The 19,869-nt window shown below is 40.4% G+C and overlaps 2 protein-coding genes across 7 annotated transcripts in view; both read right to left on the bottom strand.

Moving 5' to 3' along the window:
* The window catches only part of hdac10 (histone deacetylase 10), a 70,089-nt gene extending 62,054 nt beyond the window's left edge, over nt 1–8,035 (bottom strand). For both annotated transcript variants that reach the window (XR_004562167.1, XM_034176059.1), the window contains exon 1: nt 7,895–8,035. Coding sequence is in view for 1 of the 2 variants with exons in the window: in XM_034176059.1 (XP_034031950.1) it covers nt 7,895–7,953 (59 nt within the window). In the remaining variant the exon portion in view is untranslated. The remainder of the gene's footprint in view (nt 1–7,894) is intronic.
* Nucleotides 8,036–11,896: 3,861 nt separating this feature from the next.
* Nucleotides 11,897–19,869, bottom strand: part of pus7 (pseudouridine synthase 7) — a 40,399-nt gene continuing 32,426 nt past the window's right edge. For all 5 annotated transcript variants that reach the window (XM_034176053.1, XM_034176055.1, XM_034176057.1 and 2 more), the window contains 5 exons: nt 18,386–18,512; nt 15,941–16,042; nt 14,028–14,157; nt 13,857–13,948; nt 11,897–12,379 (listed from right to left, as the gene is read on the bottom strand). In XM_034176053.1, the coding sequence (XP_034031944.1) occupies nt 12,243–12,379; nt 13,857–13,948; nt 14,028–14,157; nt 15,941–16,042; nt 18,386–18,512 (588 nt within the window). In that variant the 3' untranslated portion in view covers nt 11,897–12,242. The remainder of the gene's footprint in view (nt 12,380–13,856; nt 13,949–14,027; nt 14,158–15,940; nt 16,043–18,385; nt 18,513–19,869) is intronic.

The following is a 19,869-nucleotide window of genomic DNA, read 5'->3' as shown; positions in this document are numbered from 1 at the left end:
AGCCACGATCTGATTGGAGACCACGGATCAAACAATATCCATTAAAACCTGAAGCAGAAAAAGGAAATGATGACTTTTTTAGGTATCTGTAATTATTGCAGAGCCTGGATTCCATGTTATGCAGAGAAGGTGCAGAAATTGCAGGATTTAATACACTCTATACCAATGGATATGACTGACAAAATACAGTGGAATAAAGAAGCTGAAGAACAGTTTACAGCTCTTAAACAAGAACATGTGAGTTCCACAGTATTATCTCTGCCCAATTATGCCAAGCCATTCACTCTCATGGTGGACACAAAACAGGGATTCATGTGTGCAGTCTTGCTACAACAACATGGTAATAAAAATAAACCAGTTGGCTATTATTCCAAACGTTTGGATACATTCTTATCGCCTGCTAGACAGATAGCTTATACAGCAATGCTATTGTCTCAGCCATATATTACCATTGAAAGATGCAACACCTTGAATCCCGCCACGCTCCTACCTACTGAGACAGATGGTGAACCGCACGATTGTTTGGCAGACACACAGAAACAACAATTACCTCGACCAGACTTAACAGACGAACCATTTACAGATGGACTACATTACTTTGTGGATGGCTCATGTTTCAAAGATCAGAAAGGACAGACATTAACAGGCTATGCTGTTGTTCAATTACCAAATACTGTTATTGAAGCAAAACAGATCGATCATTTTAAATCAGCCCAAGCTGCAGAACTCATTGCATTAACCAGAGCTTGTATCTTGGCTAAAGGACAGAAACTGACAGTCTATACAGATAGTTGATATGCATTTTCAACAATTTGGTTCTTTGCAAAACAATGGCAACAAAGAGGTATGATAACCTCTACAGGGAAACCAGTGACACATGCAGGCTTACTCACAAATTTGCTAGAAGCAGTGACATTACCATCACCACCTGGCATTATGTAAATGCGCAGCCCACACCAGAGGTACAGATTTTGTCTCCAGAGGAAACTGTCTCACAGACAAAATAGCGAAAGAAGCAGCAGCTGGTCAATATGGCACTTCTTCTATTTACACAGCTCAGACAGACAATGAACCATTAATAGATTCTAACCTTTTACTGGATATGCAAAAACAGGCACCAGCGCAGGAATGACATTTGTGGTTGAAAAATGGGGCAACCCCAAACCCCAAAGGACTTTATTGTGTACATAACAAACCCATCCTACCCAAAAGCTTATTCAAAGCAGCTGCAACTGCGACACATGGGTTAACGCATGTGTCAACAGGGGGGATGGTATATATGGTAGACCAATACTTTAATACCTATGGATTTAATTTATACTCAAAAAATTTTTGTAAAGCCTGTGTTACCTGATTGAAACACAACCCACAGGGAAGTATAAGACCCCGGAGAGGGCAATTCCCAAAACCACAGTATCCTTTTCAAATTGTTCATATGGACTTTATTGAACTAAATCGATGTGGACCTTATCAATACGGTCTAGTATTAATTGATGCCTTTTCAAAATGGGTAGAAATTGTTCCATCACAAAAAGCAAATGCTTTAACAGTAGCAAAAGCATTGTGTAACACAATTATTCCGTATTATGGAATACCAGAGACATTGTACAGTGATAATGGAACACATTTTGTAAATGAAGTTGTACAAAGAGTAGCAGAACACATGAAAATTAAGTTAAAACATCATTGTGCTTACCACCCACAAAGTGCAGGATTAGTGGAAAGAACAAAGGGCACAATAAAAATAAGATTAAGGAAATGTATGGAAGAGACAAAACGAACCTGGATTGAATGTTTGGACCTAGTAAAATTGTATATGAGAATAACACCAACACCATCAGGTTTAACACCATTTGAGATACTTTATGGACGACCATATCGTCTACCAATTTTTGACATGGATACTAAAACAGCAGATGAGGAACAAACATTAGCAGATTTTATGAAAAAGACATTAACACAGAAAGAGATAACTTAAACACATTTACTGCTGAATAATTTTGATCTTCCACAGGACGGCCTTCCAGTAGTCCAGCCAGGAGACTGGGTGTTCATCAGAGTGATTAAGAGGAAGAACTGGTCCAGTCCTCGTTGGGAAGGTCCATACCAAGTGCTGTTAACAATACCAACTGCAGTAAAGATAGCGGAGAGATCAACGTGGATACATCTAAGTCACTGTAAGATACAGCGTGTGTTGGCTGCCTCCACAGTGTAAGGGGAAGTCTGGCTACAAAGGGAGTCTATTTAATTAGCAATAGATTGTCTCAACGCCAGTGAAGCAGGGAGATCCTTGCACTATTAGGTGAGGTTGGTTAACAACACTGTATCCTAGCAATCATGACTGAACTACAGCAGACTCCGGAGCGGCGTGCTCAGCGCCGCCGCTGCCGGACTGTTGGTAGGGCAGCCGGTTGCGTTGTGATCTTAGTGTGTTTCGTGCTCCTCGAATTCCTGGCCTGGTGGTTGACCCAAGAATTGCAGCTCACTGTGGACCGAGCCAGAGAACAACGGAAGCAACGTCAGAAGAGGTTTACTCATAATGTGAATGAGACAGATGGACACCCTCATATATACCATACTAATATGTGGTACAGATATGTTCATTTATTGGCTATGGAATTACATGTTACTAATTGTTATGTTTGTTCGCAAATGCCTATATCCTCAACACACCCAGCTCTGACGGCTAAACCGTACCCTGCTAGGGTGACAGAATGTCTTATCATACGGATGCATAATCAAACTGTATTTCGGGGGCAACAGTTCTCAGCAAATCTGATAAGAGGTAACACCACTTGCCACAGTGCAACCACTTATATGATAGGGATTTCAACAGAGGACGTACAAGCGTGCCCAAGTGCTGCTCCATTGACTAGACTGAAGGGAAACGCAAAAATATCATCACATGTTAAATTGTCATCACAACGGCCATTCCCGATTTGCTTTTACGGGACAGGGAATAAAACTGTAGGTAAAATTAAGAAACGTCTGTGTACCCAAACGTATGTTTTATCAAATAATTTAAGCCTAACCAAAACATGTGGATGGTACTTATCTTCATCACATTGGACGGGGATGTAATTATACAGGCTCCTGTCCATGGGGTACGGATGAATCATGTGCTTATGTTAGTAAGTTTTTGCTACCACCTGTAAATGGTACTCCGGTGTATGATGACATCTATTGGCTTTGTGGTTCCAGACTGTACATGAGTCTCCCACCAAATTGGGGTGGTGTGTGTGCACCTACCCAGGTGACTGACCATACATATGTGGTAGTACCAAGGACCTCCACAGAGAAGAATGGCAGCACCAGACGGAGGAGATCAATATACCCAGATGCGTTACCACATGATCACATGTGGGGCTCGGATGTACCAAAGGACCAAAAATTGTGGTCTGTAGGAGATAAAATAGCACATTCATTGTTCCCCTGGATAGGAGTGGTAAAAAATTAATTAATGATTGAAACTCTGAATTATCGATTGGGTCTGTTCATGAATGTAACTGAGAAAATAGTCGCAGCTCAAAACACTGAAATAGATGCTTTACGTACCATGGTGATGCAAAAATCGCATGGTTTTAGACTTGCTTACTGGTTCACAGGGAGGAGTTTGTGTTCTGCTGAACACAACATGCTGTACTTTCATCCCAGACTCCATTCATTCAGTGGATGTGCAGGACGCATTGGAAGAGCTGAATAAACTTTGTGATGCAATGCATAAAGACACCCTAGCCGTGAGCCGGTGGAATCCCTGGTCCTGGTTGACTTCAGGACCATGGTGGCAGTTACTATTGAAAATGGTGACACCAGTTATTATAGTCCTAATTCTGATTGGACTTTGCATGTGTTGTGTGATCCCTTGTATCAAAACAATGGTTGGCAAAATGGTGTCAAATACATTTGTACAGTGTAATCTGGCTTTCCAACAAACTATGCCAAAATATCAAGCATTGAAACAGTCAGACCTTAGTGGAGAAAACTATAATGACTGTGTTGAGAATTATGATAATATTGAAAAGCTCACAACTCCAGTTTAAGCTTGAACTGTTGACGTGATGAGTTAACACACTCTTAGCCTATGAAGCTTTAGCTGAAAATGTAATAAGACAAGTGGTTAAAGTGGACAAATTTTCTATTGAAGTGTGTTTTGGACATGACAAACTTATGTAAATAAACGATAAACAGGGAGGATTATGTCAAGGATTTTATATAGTTCATGCTCTTATTATCATTTATTTTCTTTAGTTTATGCTTATATTATTATTATTTATTTTCTTATAGTTTATGCTTATTATTTTTCCTCTTTGTGAGAAGAGGAGGTTTTAGAAAGAAAGACTTGTTGACTGCATTCGTCATTTTACATAAGTGCCTTATCCTGCTGTGGGAGCCACAAGGTTCATGTCGCAGGAATGGAAGGTTCCAGCAGTCACCTTGTCCCGATATCTCCCTCTTGCAGACATGACTCATGTGTAACCTCTCCCGACTGTCCTTGTTTGTTTTTTCTCATGTTGAACTAAATAAAAGGCTGGGCCAGAGGAGGAGATTTTAGGAGAGCTTTGTAGCTGAGCACTTACAAGCTGCTTCATTGTTCTCCTCCTCTGCGCAGAGCAAAAAATATATATATATATTTGTCTCTCTCTGACTGGTTTCTTTTCAGTGTTTGTGCCTCTCATTTCTTTAAAAACAGGGTGCAAACCCAACATGTAACAATATTCAACAATATAATGTATTGTTTAGACAAAACCTACAACAAGGGGGCGAACAAGGAGTATGCTCATCGATTTCTATTTAATCCACCAGATGGCGGATGCAGTCAGTGACCTGTTGCCGGGCAGCCGTCATCTTGCTTAGCCTTATTATGCGTCGTCAGGCATTAGATTAAACAGAAATAGATTATTTGCTGACTTAAACTTGGGTTAAAGTGATCTAAAAATGCTGTTTTGTGCAGCGGTCAGGTGCTGCGACAAGCTGACAAAGAAGTATTAGCTGGTTAAATAAAGGTTAAATAAATAAAAAATAAATAATAATAAATTGAGCTTTCATAAGTGTGTATTATATGTAATGTTAATGATCTGGAGAAATAACTAAAATTATTGAATAAAGGTTAGAAAAGGATTTATTTTTTTGTGTCTGATCTGTATTCTGTAATGTAGTGACTTCAGTTTTACTGCCTGAATGCCTTATTGTGAGAAATATCTCACCATTAGTTAAGGGATTCAATTAGAAGTCTCACTTTCATAAGTCTCAATTTATCCATTTTTAATTAGCCTCAGTTTTTTTCTTCATATAAGGTATTCCATCCTGAGATATTCTGTAAGAGCAAATTCATAGAATGGAAATGCTTTTTCTCTCAATTTGCTGGGTCACATGACAGTCGCTTTGAAATTGTATATTCTACTAATCTACACAAATGAGATCAATTTCTGTATGATATACTGCATATTCCAGTAAAGTGTTTTCAGATTTCTTTCAACTTGGTCCAGAAATGATTGAATAATCTTACTTTAACCCTGACTGGTGTCAGAGTGTTCCATGATGCATACCACAAAATGGCCGATGCACATCCAAAATGTCCTTGTATTTGGCACAACTATCTGATCTTTTTATAGCTGTCTAATTGATAAAACCATTTTATCAATTTATAGTTCGCATCTATTCGGATGGCATGATGGAACACTCTAATTTGTTGTTTGGCATCAACATACAAATACACTATAAAATTTTTACATACCGCCTTGAACGCAATGTGAGCACAACACCCACCTTATACCCACCTACCTCACTTCACTTTGCAGCCAATCACATAGCCACTGATTGACGACAGGCTAAGGTCCGCCCACATGGGGCCAGCCTAGACTGAGGAATAAAAGTTAGCGTCTGAGGAAAATCTGGGCTATTTGTTCAGGTGTTGCATGTGGTCTGTTCGAAGACCCCAGCGCTGCTAGATGACTCCCTGTTATCAGTGTAGGCACTAGGGTTGTATGCGGTATGGATAAAGCATTTTTGATGAGCACGAGCATGATATGAATAAAACTCATCAATATCTGTGCTCGTGCTGAAGGAAAATCCTGACTGGCTAACTGACTGTCTTCACACTCTGTGACTGGCCAATCATACACAGCGCCCGCCCCTCCCTACACAGACACGTCTGACTGCAGCTTCTTGCGCACACACACAGGATCTCTCTCTGTACTTGCCTTGATTCTAGCTCACGTTGCTGTGCTCCTTAATTTTTCTTCAATTCACCTCTGTTTTGGTTTGTATGGTATTTGACATTACTTGGTGAACTTGTTTCATAACATACGCGGTGCATTTGACAAGACAGAGCTGAAAGAGGCTTGTGTTGTGTCGGTCACTGCCTCCACTCTGGTCGGGTTTTTTTAACCGTTTGTTTACTGGCTGGTGATATAAAGTCAGTTGGAAAACTTTGCTTGTACTGACAGCGGTGTTTTTGAGAAGAATATAGTGAACAAGGCTGACATATTATTTCCCTGTTTGCCATCACTGGATGTTTGCATGAATCACCAAGTTCACACAGACCATTAAAAAATAAAAACACTGATCATGCCCACATCGATTTCTATTTATGTCTGGTTGTCAGACGCTAACCAAGATGGCGGCGCTCTGGCAACAGCCAGTGAATGAGCGGATCAGCCCTGTGTCGCCGACCGAATGGTCCCCCCTAATGACGCAGTTCACAAATTAACACCTCGTTTCTGCTTCAAACTGCACTCCAGTTATCTATCGCTGCAGCAGATATCTGAAGCTTTTGTACAATCATTTCCACATAAATTCAGCATTATTTCATCATAAAAGGCGGAAGTGATCAGAGCACCACAGCTAAACGAGATGTTAGCTGATGTGTTCACTGCGCATCAGTCATTTCAAAGAGTCTTCTTAAAATGGCCTCGTTTCTGCTTAACACTGACTTCAGAATGATTTAAGAGGTTTTACATTGTCATCTGATGGTTAATAATCCCATTAATACATTTGATTGCTTTGGGTAAAGAGACTCCATCTGAGATGAGCTGCTGTGGTCCAAAATGACATGTGCAAATGCAAAAGGCAGACCGATTTTTAGAGGCGGACCGTTCGGTCTGCGACACCGGTCCTGCATCTAGTGAGTAAAATAGAAATCGATGGTATGCTGATGCGTTAAAGCCAGAGCGTAAAGTCAAGGACTTGACACTGGTGCGTGGACTGTGTTCATTCATTGAGCGTTGTGCCAGGGTAAAAATATTGGACTCCTTTATGAAAACACCACAAGTCTGACCCCTTTAAAAAGTGACCAGATTTAAATTACAACTGTATCAACTGCAGTCAGAAAGCGGGGATGATAAACTAATGCTTGTTTGTTTTGTTTTTTTAATGGAGCCTTATGGTATTATTTTTAATGGAAATTATCAATCGAATTTCTGAAATGAAACAGGTAAGGTAGGTTCATGTCTCAACTGCACATATTTTGCTTGTTGCTGCCACTGGCGACCATATTTCCTGAAATGAAACAGGTTAGGTAGGTTTTGTAACACAATTCATGTCTCAGCCACACGTATTCTCTTAGTTGTCGTTGGCGATCGTGACTGTGACAGACCCAGTCTCAGCGGGCGGCCAAATGTCGCGCATGCGCAGACTCGTGTACAGGAGTCGTCAGACGTAGAGTGCTGAGCCCTTGACACCGGTTTTGTATTTAAAATATTAAAATGATACCTGCTGAGTGCTTTATGTTTTTAAACTACAACAAATGTGATGCCAAAAAAATACTGTAAAACAAAAATTATTTACGGTAGAGTACGGTGTGCACGCGCGCCTGTCAGGTTGAAAAGAACGAGTTTTATGAGACAAGGACTAATGACACGTCATTATAACTTGTAGTTATCGTTATGTTACTTACTTAAACCAGAGCAGTCGGTAATTTGCCATTTCCTCATCATAAATAAGTGCTGTTCCCATCCTCAGGTCTGTGTTGTCTGTACAGCGTAAAAGTTTTGTAGACTGAAAACCACAACCGACCCGAGAACCCCGCTACGGTGGCCGCCGAGTGTCAAACACTTTAGTTACCGCAACGCCAAAGTTGGAGAGAATAACCTGCCCTCTACTGGCGACTCACTTAAAAACAACAAAAACAAAAAAACAGTACAATCCAAAAATATGAGATCGTTGGTCTTTGGAATGCACTCCCGCTGGCATTGCGATCTGTGGACATTGCTGGGGGGTAATATAAACACACACACACACACATATATGTGTGATATGACCTGAAGAGAACTGGGACCACAGTCACAAAGATTACATTAGTAACACATGATGCTGTCATGTGTTAAAATCCTGCAGGGCAGCAAGGTCCCCCTGCTCAAGCCAGCTGTCCAGGCCCGTTTGAAGTTCACCAGTGACCATCTGGATGATCCGGAGAAGGTCATGTCGTCAGATGAGACCAGAATAGAGCTTTTTGGAATCAACTCCACTTACCATGTTTAGAGGATGAGAACAACCCCAAGAAAACCATCCCAAGCGTGAAGCATGGGGTGGAAACATCATACTCTGCGGGTGCTCTCCGGCAAAGGGGACAGGATGACTGCACCGTATTGCAGTGAGGATGTATGGGGTCATGTATTGCGAGATTCTGGCAAACAACCTTCTTTCCTCAGTAAGAGCATTGAAGATGGGTCATGGCTGGGTCTTCCAGCATGACAATGACCCCAAACACACAACCAGGGCAACTAAGGAGGGGCTCTGTAAGAAGTATGTCAAGGTCCTGGAGTGGCCTGGCCAGTCTCCAGACCTGAATTCAATAGAAAATCTTTGGAGGAAGCTGAAACTCCAAACCTGAAAGATTTGGAGAAGATCTGTATGGAGGAGTGGACCAAATCCCTGCTGCAGTGTGTGCAAACCTGGTGAAAAACTACAGGAAACGTTTGACCTCTGTAATTGCAAACAAAGGCTACTGTACCAAATATTAACATTGATTTTCACAGGTGTTGAAATACTTATTTGCAGCAGTAACATACAAATAAATTATTAAAAAAATCATAGTGATTTCCAGATTTTTTTTTTTTTTTTTAGATTATGTCTCTCACAGTGGACATGCACCTAAGATGAAAATTTCATACCCCTCCATGATTTCTAAGTGGGAGAACTTGGAAAATGGTTCTCCCCGTGTCTGTGTGGGTTTCCTGTGGGCACTCTGGTTTCCTCCCACAATCAAAAACATGCTTATTTAGGGTCTGCTCCTTTCTCTGCCCCTGACCAAGGCAGAGTCTCTACATCTGGAGATGGTAAGGGGGCCGGACTCTGGCTGCCCACTGCTCCTAGTGGTTGGATTGTGTCAATCTGTAATTAGGATGGGTTAAATGCAGAGGACAAATTTCACTGTATGTATATATGCAAGAACAATGTCAAAGGCTCTATTCTATTAGAGGCTTCATTTTTGTCATATTTCAGAGTTGGGGTTTGACACGACAGGAAGACATTTCATCTACAAATGGCCTTTTAAATAATGAAATTAGCGTAGTTTCTCAAATTTAAATATACTTGTGTACATATACTTGTAATGACCAGTTTTAACATGTTTGTCACATTGTAGTTTCCATAACAACTGTACCATTTTCCACTTCCCATATACAGGGTGAAGTATATGGGAAGTGGAAAATCTGTTTGGGGTCATTGTCATCCTGAAAAAGACACACACACACACACCCCTCAAAAAGCCCAGAACCCATAAAAATTGTAATACATCTTAAAGGTCCGGCAAATTATCATGACCATGACCCAAGACATGTTGGGGAAGACTATTGCTCCAGTTGTCTTCCCCAACATGTCTTAATCAGCCAAGGAAAAGACATTTTCCCTGGAAGCCTATTTCGCCACCAAATCATACCATTGGGAGCATAATTTTGAAAGAACATGACTTTTATGCAAGGTGACCAAAATAACTGAAACTTTGGGTAATGATTGTACAGACTGTCAAACTCCCTCTTAAACCTTTGTAGGAGTTATTACAATTTTTATCGGTTCTGGGGTTTTTTTTGGGGGGGGGGGGGGGTTCTCTCTTAGGTGGTCTGCTCTTGGGCAGGTCCAGCATGCACAACTGCACACCATCTCTCTTGATCCATTGCCATCTCCTTTATGATGTGATAGCCACGCCCTTCTTGTATGTTGTCCAGCATTGCCAACCTGTTCCTTCCTCTCCCTCTCTTTCCATCTGCTTTCCCCTCCAGCACTGTTCTTAACATTCCTTCTGATCTCATGATGTGGCCAATCCATTGCGCTTTCCTCTTCCAGATTGTAACTTTTAGGCTTCTCTTTTCTCCAACTCTCCTCTACTTCATTTCTCACGTGCTCTCTCCAGCTGATCTTTTCCATCCTCCTCCAAAACCACATCTCGCAGCTCTCTAGTCTCTTCATGTCCTCTTTCTTCAATGTCCAGGTTTCTGAGCCATAAAGGAGTACACTCCAAACTAAAGTCTTGATTAGTATCTTCTTCAGGTTTTGGTTGGTCTTTCCAGTGAGTAGCGCTTGATGTTTGTTGAATGCGTCTTTTGCCATAGCAATTCTTTACCTCACTTCTTTTTCGCTACGTCCATCATCTGTGAGCAGGCTTCCAAGATATATGAATTGTTGACTTGTTCTAGTACCTGGCCATCGATGTTGATCTGCAACTGCTCATATTCATCTTTCCCAATCTTCATTACCTTCATCTTGGTCTTGTTTATTCTCATTCCGTATTGCTCCAACACCTCATTTAGCTTCATCATGATGGTCTGGAGTCCTTTTGCTGTGTTCGCTATCATCTGCAAATCTCAGAGCCTGGATCAAGTGTCCTCCCATCTTCACTCCTTCTTCCAATCCTTCCATGGGGGGTGTTACCCAGTATATTTTTAATTCATGCTGCACCCCTTGAAAGTATCAAATATACGAGTATAGGAATGACTGAAATTTGAGCAAAATATGAAATGTTTGATACACTGTAAGGAATTCAGACAGACATGAATCATTAGCCCAGTGTGTTTTTGTAATATTTTTGACAACACAGTGAAAACATTAGCAGAATGAACATTAAATTAAAAATGATGGATTTTAATTCCTCATATTTTCTTGGTAACATCTTGTACACATTCACCAGTAGAGGGAAACAATGTTTATCTCATTTTTGACAGATTGGAAACACACTCAGGACTCACAAATGGTAGTTCTATAGGTATTCTATAGGTATTCAGCTCGCATTCTGCCTCATCCTTATGGCAACGACACTGTGAAAGGCAGGAGAGAATTCTGCAGTTTGGAAATAATTTAAAATAAAAAACTGAAAGTGGAACGCAATGATTGCACTACAAAATTGTCAGGAGGGTACATGAAGAGTGAAGACGTGAGGGTGTGAGACTTTGTTATAAGATGCTTGTTGCGGCTCATTTGAGGAGTTAACCTGAAAAGGTGATTCCTGCTGTCACTGTGCCACTGAAATTCCTCACCAAAATGAAAGCTGACAACAGAATTTAAAAAAAAGAAAAAAAGAAAGGAAGCATATTAGCTGCAGCCATCAATTACCAATTTTCTAATGTAAGGCAAGTATAAACAAACAAAGCATAAAAACAATAGCGGTAACTTGTTTTTTCTGCATGTATGTTTGTGACAGGAAGCGGTTAAAACTGAAAGTAATGTCCTGCAGGGAGTAAATGAGTAAAATAAACTCATATTGTGTGGTTAGAATGCAAATTCAAAATGAAATTACATTAGCCAAAAACAAGGTACTGAGCCATCAATAAAATGCAATCAATCTCACCTTCTTTCTTAATCAAAAAATAGTAACTTCATTAACAATCACTGTTCTCAATTATGAAAAGAAAAAAAAAGTCACAATACTTCATTACCGATGATCAAACAGTCCACACTACAGACGCAACCTCTCTGCATTTTATTTTTTTAATCACCAAGAGCGTTTCAGTTGACAGTGAGTCTACATTTTGAAAGAAAACATCTGTACAAATGGCACACTAAGCGAAAAAATTCACCTTTGCAATTTTTTAGTGCACCCTCTCAAAATGCTGCCTGATATCAGCACAGAACCAGTAAAGATCATATTTAAATTTAAAAAAATAAAATAAAAAGCTAAAATGAATGTGCTTTGTACTTTATACCTTAAGGATGCTCTCGCTGGGTGAACACAATCCAGTCACTAATTTTTAACACTCACAACAAGGAGCCACAGTGAAGGCTCTAACACTGGTCCATAACATGTCTGAGACTCAGTTTAACCAGACAGTATTGAGCTGAGTCTGTTTCTTGATGCTCGTGTCCATTTTGAGGACCTCTCGAATTGCCATGGTAGCGTAAGATGATGGAGGCAGCGAGAACTCCATCCTCAGAGCCCGGTACTTCCCTTCTGGATGTGGAAGAAGATAAAGACTGCATTAAATTATGCGCAGAGAAAATGACCTTTAAAATATAGGGCACCCATCAAATGTGAAATTAAAACTTTTCATTCATGCATTTAAATACTTAAATTTTTGCACTGAGGATTATAACAGTTGCTACAGGCACAAACATCTACAAGGTCTTAGGAAGGTATCGTTTGCAGTCACCAGTAAGTCTCATCGTGATCCATGAACAGTAATGATATAATGACACAAATCTCTAGATCATCACCCAAATGTAATCAGCTCTTCCCTGACCCAAGGGCAATCTCACACACACCTTCATTAAAATCTATCCATGACTTTCTGAGCTATATTGCCTTCAGACAACCAGAGCATTTACATAAATCAACATGCAAGATAGAGCCCCCCCAACCTAAAAAAAAAAAACCCTCAAGAAATTTTAAGATTTGTATTTCGTAGACAGACAGAGCAAAATAAACTTGGCAGCTTGCACTAGGGATGGGAATCTCAAGGCACCTCGTGATCTGATTATGATGCAGGGGGCTGGTATGCAATTATAAAATGATAATTGTTGCACCCATTTTTTTTCCTATACAATTTTTCCACCCCTCACTGTGTTATTACTTACTATTTTTAAACAAAGTGAAACCGTAATGACCCATAATTAAAATAAACAAATTAATATTTGCTTTCATTATCTTTGTTAATAAAACAAATGGAAGACTTAAGTGTAGAGTTAAATTTGCCAAAACATTTCCCAACAAAGCAAAGAAACAAAAAGGAAAAGAAATGTGCCTGTAGCAGTATTTTTGCAGTAAATGAATAGACATGATCACATTCTGTATCACTAACATAAAAATAATGACAATAATTATTAAAGTGATACTCAGAGAGTGCATGAGGTATGCCATCCTCCTTGGGAAATATGACTCATAATAATAGAAGCATTCCATGCTGTGACTGATCATTAGGCATCAAGCTAAAGTTAGTAGGTCTATCCAGCCCTGTATCCACAAATGAAATAATGGCGGAAATCAGCAAGGTTTCCCAAAAAAATTTGCTTAGCTGACCTTGAAAAGTTGGTCAAGGTTAGTCATATACAACTTACAGAAGGTCATCACATGAGCCATCAATATACCAAATTTGGTGAACCTACTGTCATTTGTTCTCAAATTAGGATTTTCACAAAGAATTTTCTAAGTTGACCTCTGACTTTGAAAAGTATGTCGGGGCAACCCATATCCAAATTCATGTGCGGTCCTCATAAGAGGCACCTATACACCAAGTTTAGCAGGTCTGCTGTCATTTGTTGTCAAGTTATTGCGTTCACAAGCTGTGTAACAGATGGATGGAAAACCAACTGCTATAAAATAATAATAGTCTTCCAACCAAAACCATCCTGTTAACTGCAAGATTAAGATATCTAATGCTTTACACATAAGATAAAGCAGACCATCCAGAGTGTTCATATTCAGTATTTACCTTTATTGAAGACAGGAGCAGGTTTGGACTCCAGCTTTTCTGTATCGGTATGTATCAGAGAAATCCGTGGATCATCATACTGAATTACCTCCCTGCAAAAAAGACAACATGAACAACAACAAAATGATGCAAGAGTATTATTAACTCTGCCATTAGAAAGGGCCTGCTAACCAGCTGACATCACTGGGTCTGAGGAGGATGCGTCTGTAGGCTCCAGCTAGGGAGTAGTCTTTGACTTTGTGTCTCATGTTGTCAATGTCCAGACCATCAGCAGAGAGCATCTTCCTGTAGCCTTCACCCACTGACACACAAAGCCAACATTACCAATACAATTTAATGTTCAAAACCACCATGTACTGTAAAACTCTTTTCTTTTCATTTTAGTGTGGTCAAGTCACTTCATTGTAGAGAATGTTGTTTGATTACTTTCTTCTATTTATTATTTATTACTTTACTATTTATTATTAACCCCGCGACAGACTGGTACCCTTTGAGGGTTCTACCCCATATCTTGCCCAATGACTGCTGGGATAGGCTCCAGCTCCCCAGTAACTTAATTGGAATAGCAGGTATAGAAAATGAATGAATGAAATATTTATTTTTCCACTTAAACTGTGGTCATCTTAAAATGTTTGTATGCAGCACTAACTTAATACTGCTCTTTGACAGCTAAGGGCCCTGTCACACATAACACGATTGAAGTCGACTGGCACACGAAGGAGGAATTGCATGCCACTCGTGAAAAATCGGAACTGACTCGAATGCCTCATACAGCTGTCACCACAACCAATGAACACAGCACATGTACTCTACATTCCATGTAACCCATTCCAACGGTGGGCAAGATGAGGTCACATGTCAGCTGATAGTGTTGGCAGCATTCGCATGGCATATCGTACGCAGATCGGACACATCATGCCATGGCACAATATGCTGCATGAAATCATCGCCCATGTCACACGGTGGCCAAACGACGCGATCGAGGCAGGCTTCGCACCAGCAGCCGAAAGACAGAAAGTGCCCTGCGAGTGCCCATTCGGCCCCCTTTAAATGTTTAAGTGCCCCACGAGTGTGCTGTTAGCAAGCAACACATATGTCATGCAAATGTGCCCCCCGCCCCCGCAACAGATGTAGCATGCAAGCAGTGGTGGGCACAGTTCTGCTAATCCACTAACTGCTAATTAGCGAAGCTAACTTTTTGTTAGAAGATTATCTTTTTAGCTAACTTCGAAAGCCATCAGTGAACCAATTAGCTTCCGCTAAATTTAGTTTCACTAACTTTAGTCCGCTAAGGTTTTTTTGCTGACATAAAAGAAGGGCAGCAGTGAACGCTGCCAGTGCACAAAACATCAGACGGTTGCCCCATGTGAAAAGCTCCATGTGATTATGCAAAAACTCAGCTGGCAATCAAACTGTCACGTCCACCATGTGCGCTATGGGGCAAACAATGCGGTGTCCTTCGGCACACTGCTCACTGGACACATGGCGCTGGCTGATGTGTCCATGTTATGAGCCCACAGCTTCATTCATGTCACACCATCAGTGTGTGTACATGCATGACCATGGGTCATGTGGAACAGGAGGATGACCTGCAATGTCCACTCTTCGTAACAGGAATTAATTATTAGAGACGGCAGTGTTTTCTTCTTTTGTTTTCTTAGTTTTTATACAGTAACAACAGATTCAAGACCAGTAACGTGACTGTTACATTTAAACACTACATTCATTGTTCCTCTAATGTTCTGAATCTATGCTTCACATTGCTGTGGGCTTCCATATATTTGTTGATTTATGTCCAGCATATGTCCAACATCTAGCTGCTCCGCTGCTGTGGGAGCGCAATGTGTTACCACACATTTCACGTGCTCGCACTGTGTTCGTGCGTGCACATGAAAACCATCCACCGTGGTATCGTGCACGCCTGTCTGACCATGTGTCCCTCCTGACAGCAGATGGAATGTTTCACGGTTCCCCATTTAGTTTTTTCAGACTGTTTCTGATTCTTTCGCCCATCTTCGTGTTATGTGTGAAGGGGCCCGAATTGTAACATGAAAAACATCTATTCACAGAGGTGCATATCTTACCAGGGTGAGAAGGATAGATAACATCAAACCCGGGAAGTGGCATCACGATATCATGAATGGAGTGGATATCAGCCTCTTCTGCTGTTAACACATGTGCTGTGGCTACACACGCATGCACACACACACACGCACGCATGCACGCACTTAATGTTAGTAAGCAGGATTTCCATCACATTAACACAACAGCTGAACTTATTATCAGACAAACAATAGGAAGAAGGGATATTCATTTAAAAACTGTCTCTATTAGGGATAGGTAACAAGGCTTAAACATGTACCATATTTCATGGTACTTATGATATAAATAGTGAGATGAAAATATGCCATGACAGGTTGTAGGAAAAGTGTTTCCCTCTGCTGTGCATCAATGATGTTTAGCACACGAGCACGATGAGTACCAGTTATGTGCACCCCTGTCCATAGCACAACTACAGAACACCGAAGGAGTCATGGAAAGGAGTTCACTCTTATTCACAAAACAAAACAAAAGTTTATAGTTTTCACGGAACTGTTTAAAAACTGTATAAGCTGTTTATAAATGATCACATGATCATTTGTGTGAAAGAGCAGACTTTAGTTCTAAACGCTAACAATCATAAAGGATCATCTTAAACTTTATGAACGCGTGGAAAAACTATGCTTGACAAAGTTTTTCATCCAGGTTTTATTCTTTAAAACACAGGTTGGACAATAAAAATCAGTCCAGGTTCAGCTCTTGTTAAAATAAGACAATTATTATTAAAGTTGTTACATTGTTTAAAAAATAAGCAAAACAAAAAAGAAAGAAAGCAACCCCAGTCAAAATTGATGAAGAGAAAAAAATTCCAGCTTCCTCCCACAGCCAAGACGTGCACATTAGGTGGATTGGAAATTTAAAAAAAAAGAAAGAATTGTCCATAGGTGTGCATATGAATGTGTTTGCTTGTCTATATATGGCCTTGCGACAGACTGACATCTTGTACAGGGTGTACCCCGCCTCATGCCCTATGACTGCTGGGATAGGCTCTGGCAGCCTGTGACACTTAATTGGAGTAAGCGATTGAAGATGAGTGAGTGAGTGAGTGTAGTTTAAAGAAGAAATGCTATGTGCAACAAATTTTAATGTGCTTTAACCTTTTAAATGTTATTTATGACCTGCACATAACATAAAATAGAACAGAAACATGAAATATTCATCATATTTAAGTAAAATTGCCTCAAGTTGTGGCTTTTTCAGTCAATTAAAAAAAAACTTCAAAAATCTTAAATTAATTTATTCCACTTCACAAAGGCCCACTGATGTATAAGAAGTACCCATCATGTGGAGCTAATGGCACCTGACAGGCTGTTGGCCCATACCACTGTTTTAAAATATGAATCGCTGCTTTCTGGTTTGTAACAAAGTCCTTCCCACAGCACTACTTGATTTGTCAGATGTCACAAGTTCAGCCTGTCAGTGCTGAAGGCTGCTGTCCCACATACTGACAGAAGAAAACAGCAGTGTGCAGATTGGAGCTGCGTCAGCTGCATTTATTAATTTGTTTAACTTCATAATAATGTTATTTATGGCTCCTTGCACTTTTTGTGTGAAGCAAACAAAATCTTTTCAGTGCTCAAATAGATTATTACTCATATAAAGGCAAAATAACGTCTCCACTCTCAACTGAGTGCGTAGTGTGCACGTTCAACTCCACACAGCATACAAACTAATCAAACGCATCAAATTTTGTGTATAAATTGTAACTTGTGTGTGTAAAGCAGCTTTTTTGGAAAACTGTGATTTGTGGCCTTTATACATTAGGATTCCATGCGAAATTCAAGAGGGGGTGGGCCATAGGTAGCACTTCATTTATTATCAAATTTTATTTTTGTTCAGGTTAAGACACTGTCAGTCGTTCTAAAAGCACAAACTGCGAAAGTCAAATTTTTAGATAAATGTAGTTGTGTGATTTTTATGAAATAGGAAGAACACCATATTTAACCCATGTGACAGACTGTGTATTTGTTCCATCATCAAGCCAATACGCGAAAATATGCTTTTTATGACTAAAATGAGCTAGAAAACGGAAATGAGAAATAGATCTCATTTAGCTTATTAATTGCACCAGATTGCATGTAATATTTCAAAATTTTCTAGACAGACAAGGGCCATAACTCTGGTAAAATGGGCCCAACTCGAACTATATGATAATATGTGTATTACCAACCTATAACAAGGACTTGTACCAAGTTTCACTCAATTCCCCCTAAAGTGTGAGAGGAAGTGATTTCAAAACACTTATGCCCTTTTTGGGAGGGAGGAAGGGGGGGGGGGGGGGAGACAGACAGTCTCTCCCTTCAGGCCTTCGGCCAGCGGGGGATAAAACTGAACAGATTGTGTGCATTTTTTAAGAGCACCATTCCTATTGACTGACTTATTGTTTTCTAACACCACAGAAAACCCAGTTTCCCCAGCCCAGTACTAACTTCCTCTGAGCACAAGGTCTCCCTCCACTGCCTTTAGGCCAAAGGCCCGAATTCTCTGGCTCACCATGGTGTTCCACACCATACTCTGGTAGCTGTGGATGTACATCAGACGGTTGTTACGAGGGATCTAAGTAGAGAGAGAAGCACACAGCAATCAAGAAGTGCAGAACAATTATTTTACTGGCTAAAAATGCAACATAAAATACTAAACTATTTCATAAATAATTTCACTGCCCTTTTCCAAAAAAGATCCTGCTTCACATTCATGCAGTTTGAACTTAAGAGGTGACCGCAATATCACTTTGACTGGCCTTTGAAAAAAGTAACTGTATTCATCACACACACACACACACACACACACACACACACACACACACACACACACACACACACACACACACACACACACACACACACACACACACACACACACACACACACACACACACACACACACACACACACACACACACACACACACACACACACACACACACACCTTCAACCGGTTACTCCAATTAAGGGCCACGGGGGGCTGGAGCTTATCTTAGCAGTCATAGAGCATGAGGCGGGGTACACCCAGCACAAGACGCCAGGCTATCACATGGCACTGTATTCATCGACGACGTCAAAATAAAATTATCACTTAACAACAAAATTCAGCATCAAATCTTTAAGCAACAATTTATGTAACATTTCGCAGCAGAGTTAAATCAAATACATTCAGTAATTAGAAAATGTATTTAATACTCAATTCAATTTATTTCATTTATATAGTGCCAAATCACAACAAAGTTGCCTCAAGGCACTTCACACAAGTAAGGTATAACTTTACCAACCCCTGGAGCAAGCACACAGGCGACAGTGGTAAGGAAAAACTCCCTCTGATGTTTTGAGGAAGAAATCCCAAGCAGACTAGACTCAAAGGGGTGACCCTCTGCTTGGGCCATGCTACAGACACAAATTACAATACAAATATACAGGAAATTTTGGGAGTCCATGCTGGTGCACAGGACGGGAGGCCTGCAGAAGAAGACACCCACTTCCATTTCCGGATGGAGTCGCACCACAAACACAGAGAGAAAAAAAAAACAATCAGGTGCCAGAAAGACAATTACAGCATCATTTGTCAGCATTAAGCAACAAGAAAAACAGAAGAAATACTAAGGTGATCGCCGGCCACTAGCCCTAAATTTCAATAAAACACCTAGACTTTAGATAAAGTTGAGGCCGTAGCCCGCTCTGTTTACTAATTAAATTAATTTAAAAGGGTAGGAGCATAGTAACATACTATGCCAGTATGCTAGCCACATGAAAGGGAAAATAAATGGGTGTTAAATCTGGACTTGAAAGTCTCTACAGAATCTGACTGTTTTATTGATGCAGGGAGATCATTTCACAGAACAGGGGCACGATAAGAGAAAGCATTGTGACCTGCAGACTTTTTATTCAACCTAGGGACACAAAGTAGTCCTGCACCATGA

Source organism: Thalassophryne amazonica, chromosome 8 (assembly GCF_902500255.1).
Source record: "Thalassophryne amazonica chromosome 8, fThaAma1.1, whole genome shotgun sequence".
NCBI classification, from domain to species: domain Eukaryota; kingdom Metazoa; phylum Chordata; class Actinopteri; order Batrachoidiformes; family Batrachoididae; genus Thalassophryne; species Thalassophryne amazonica.
This window is presented reverse-complemented; position numbering and strand designations above follow the sequence as displayed.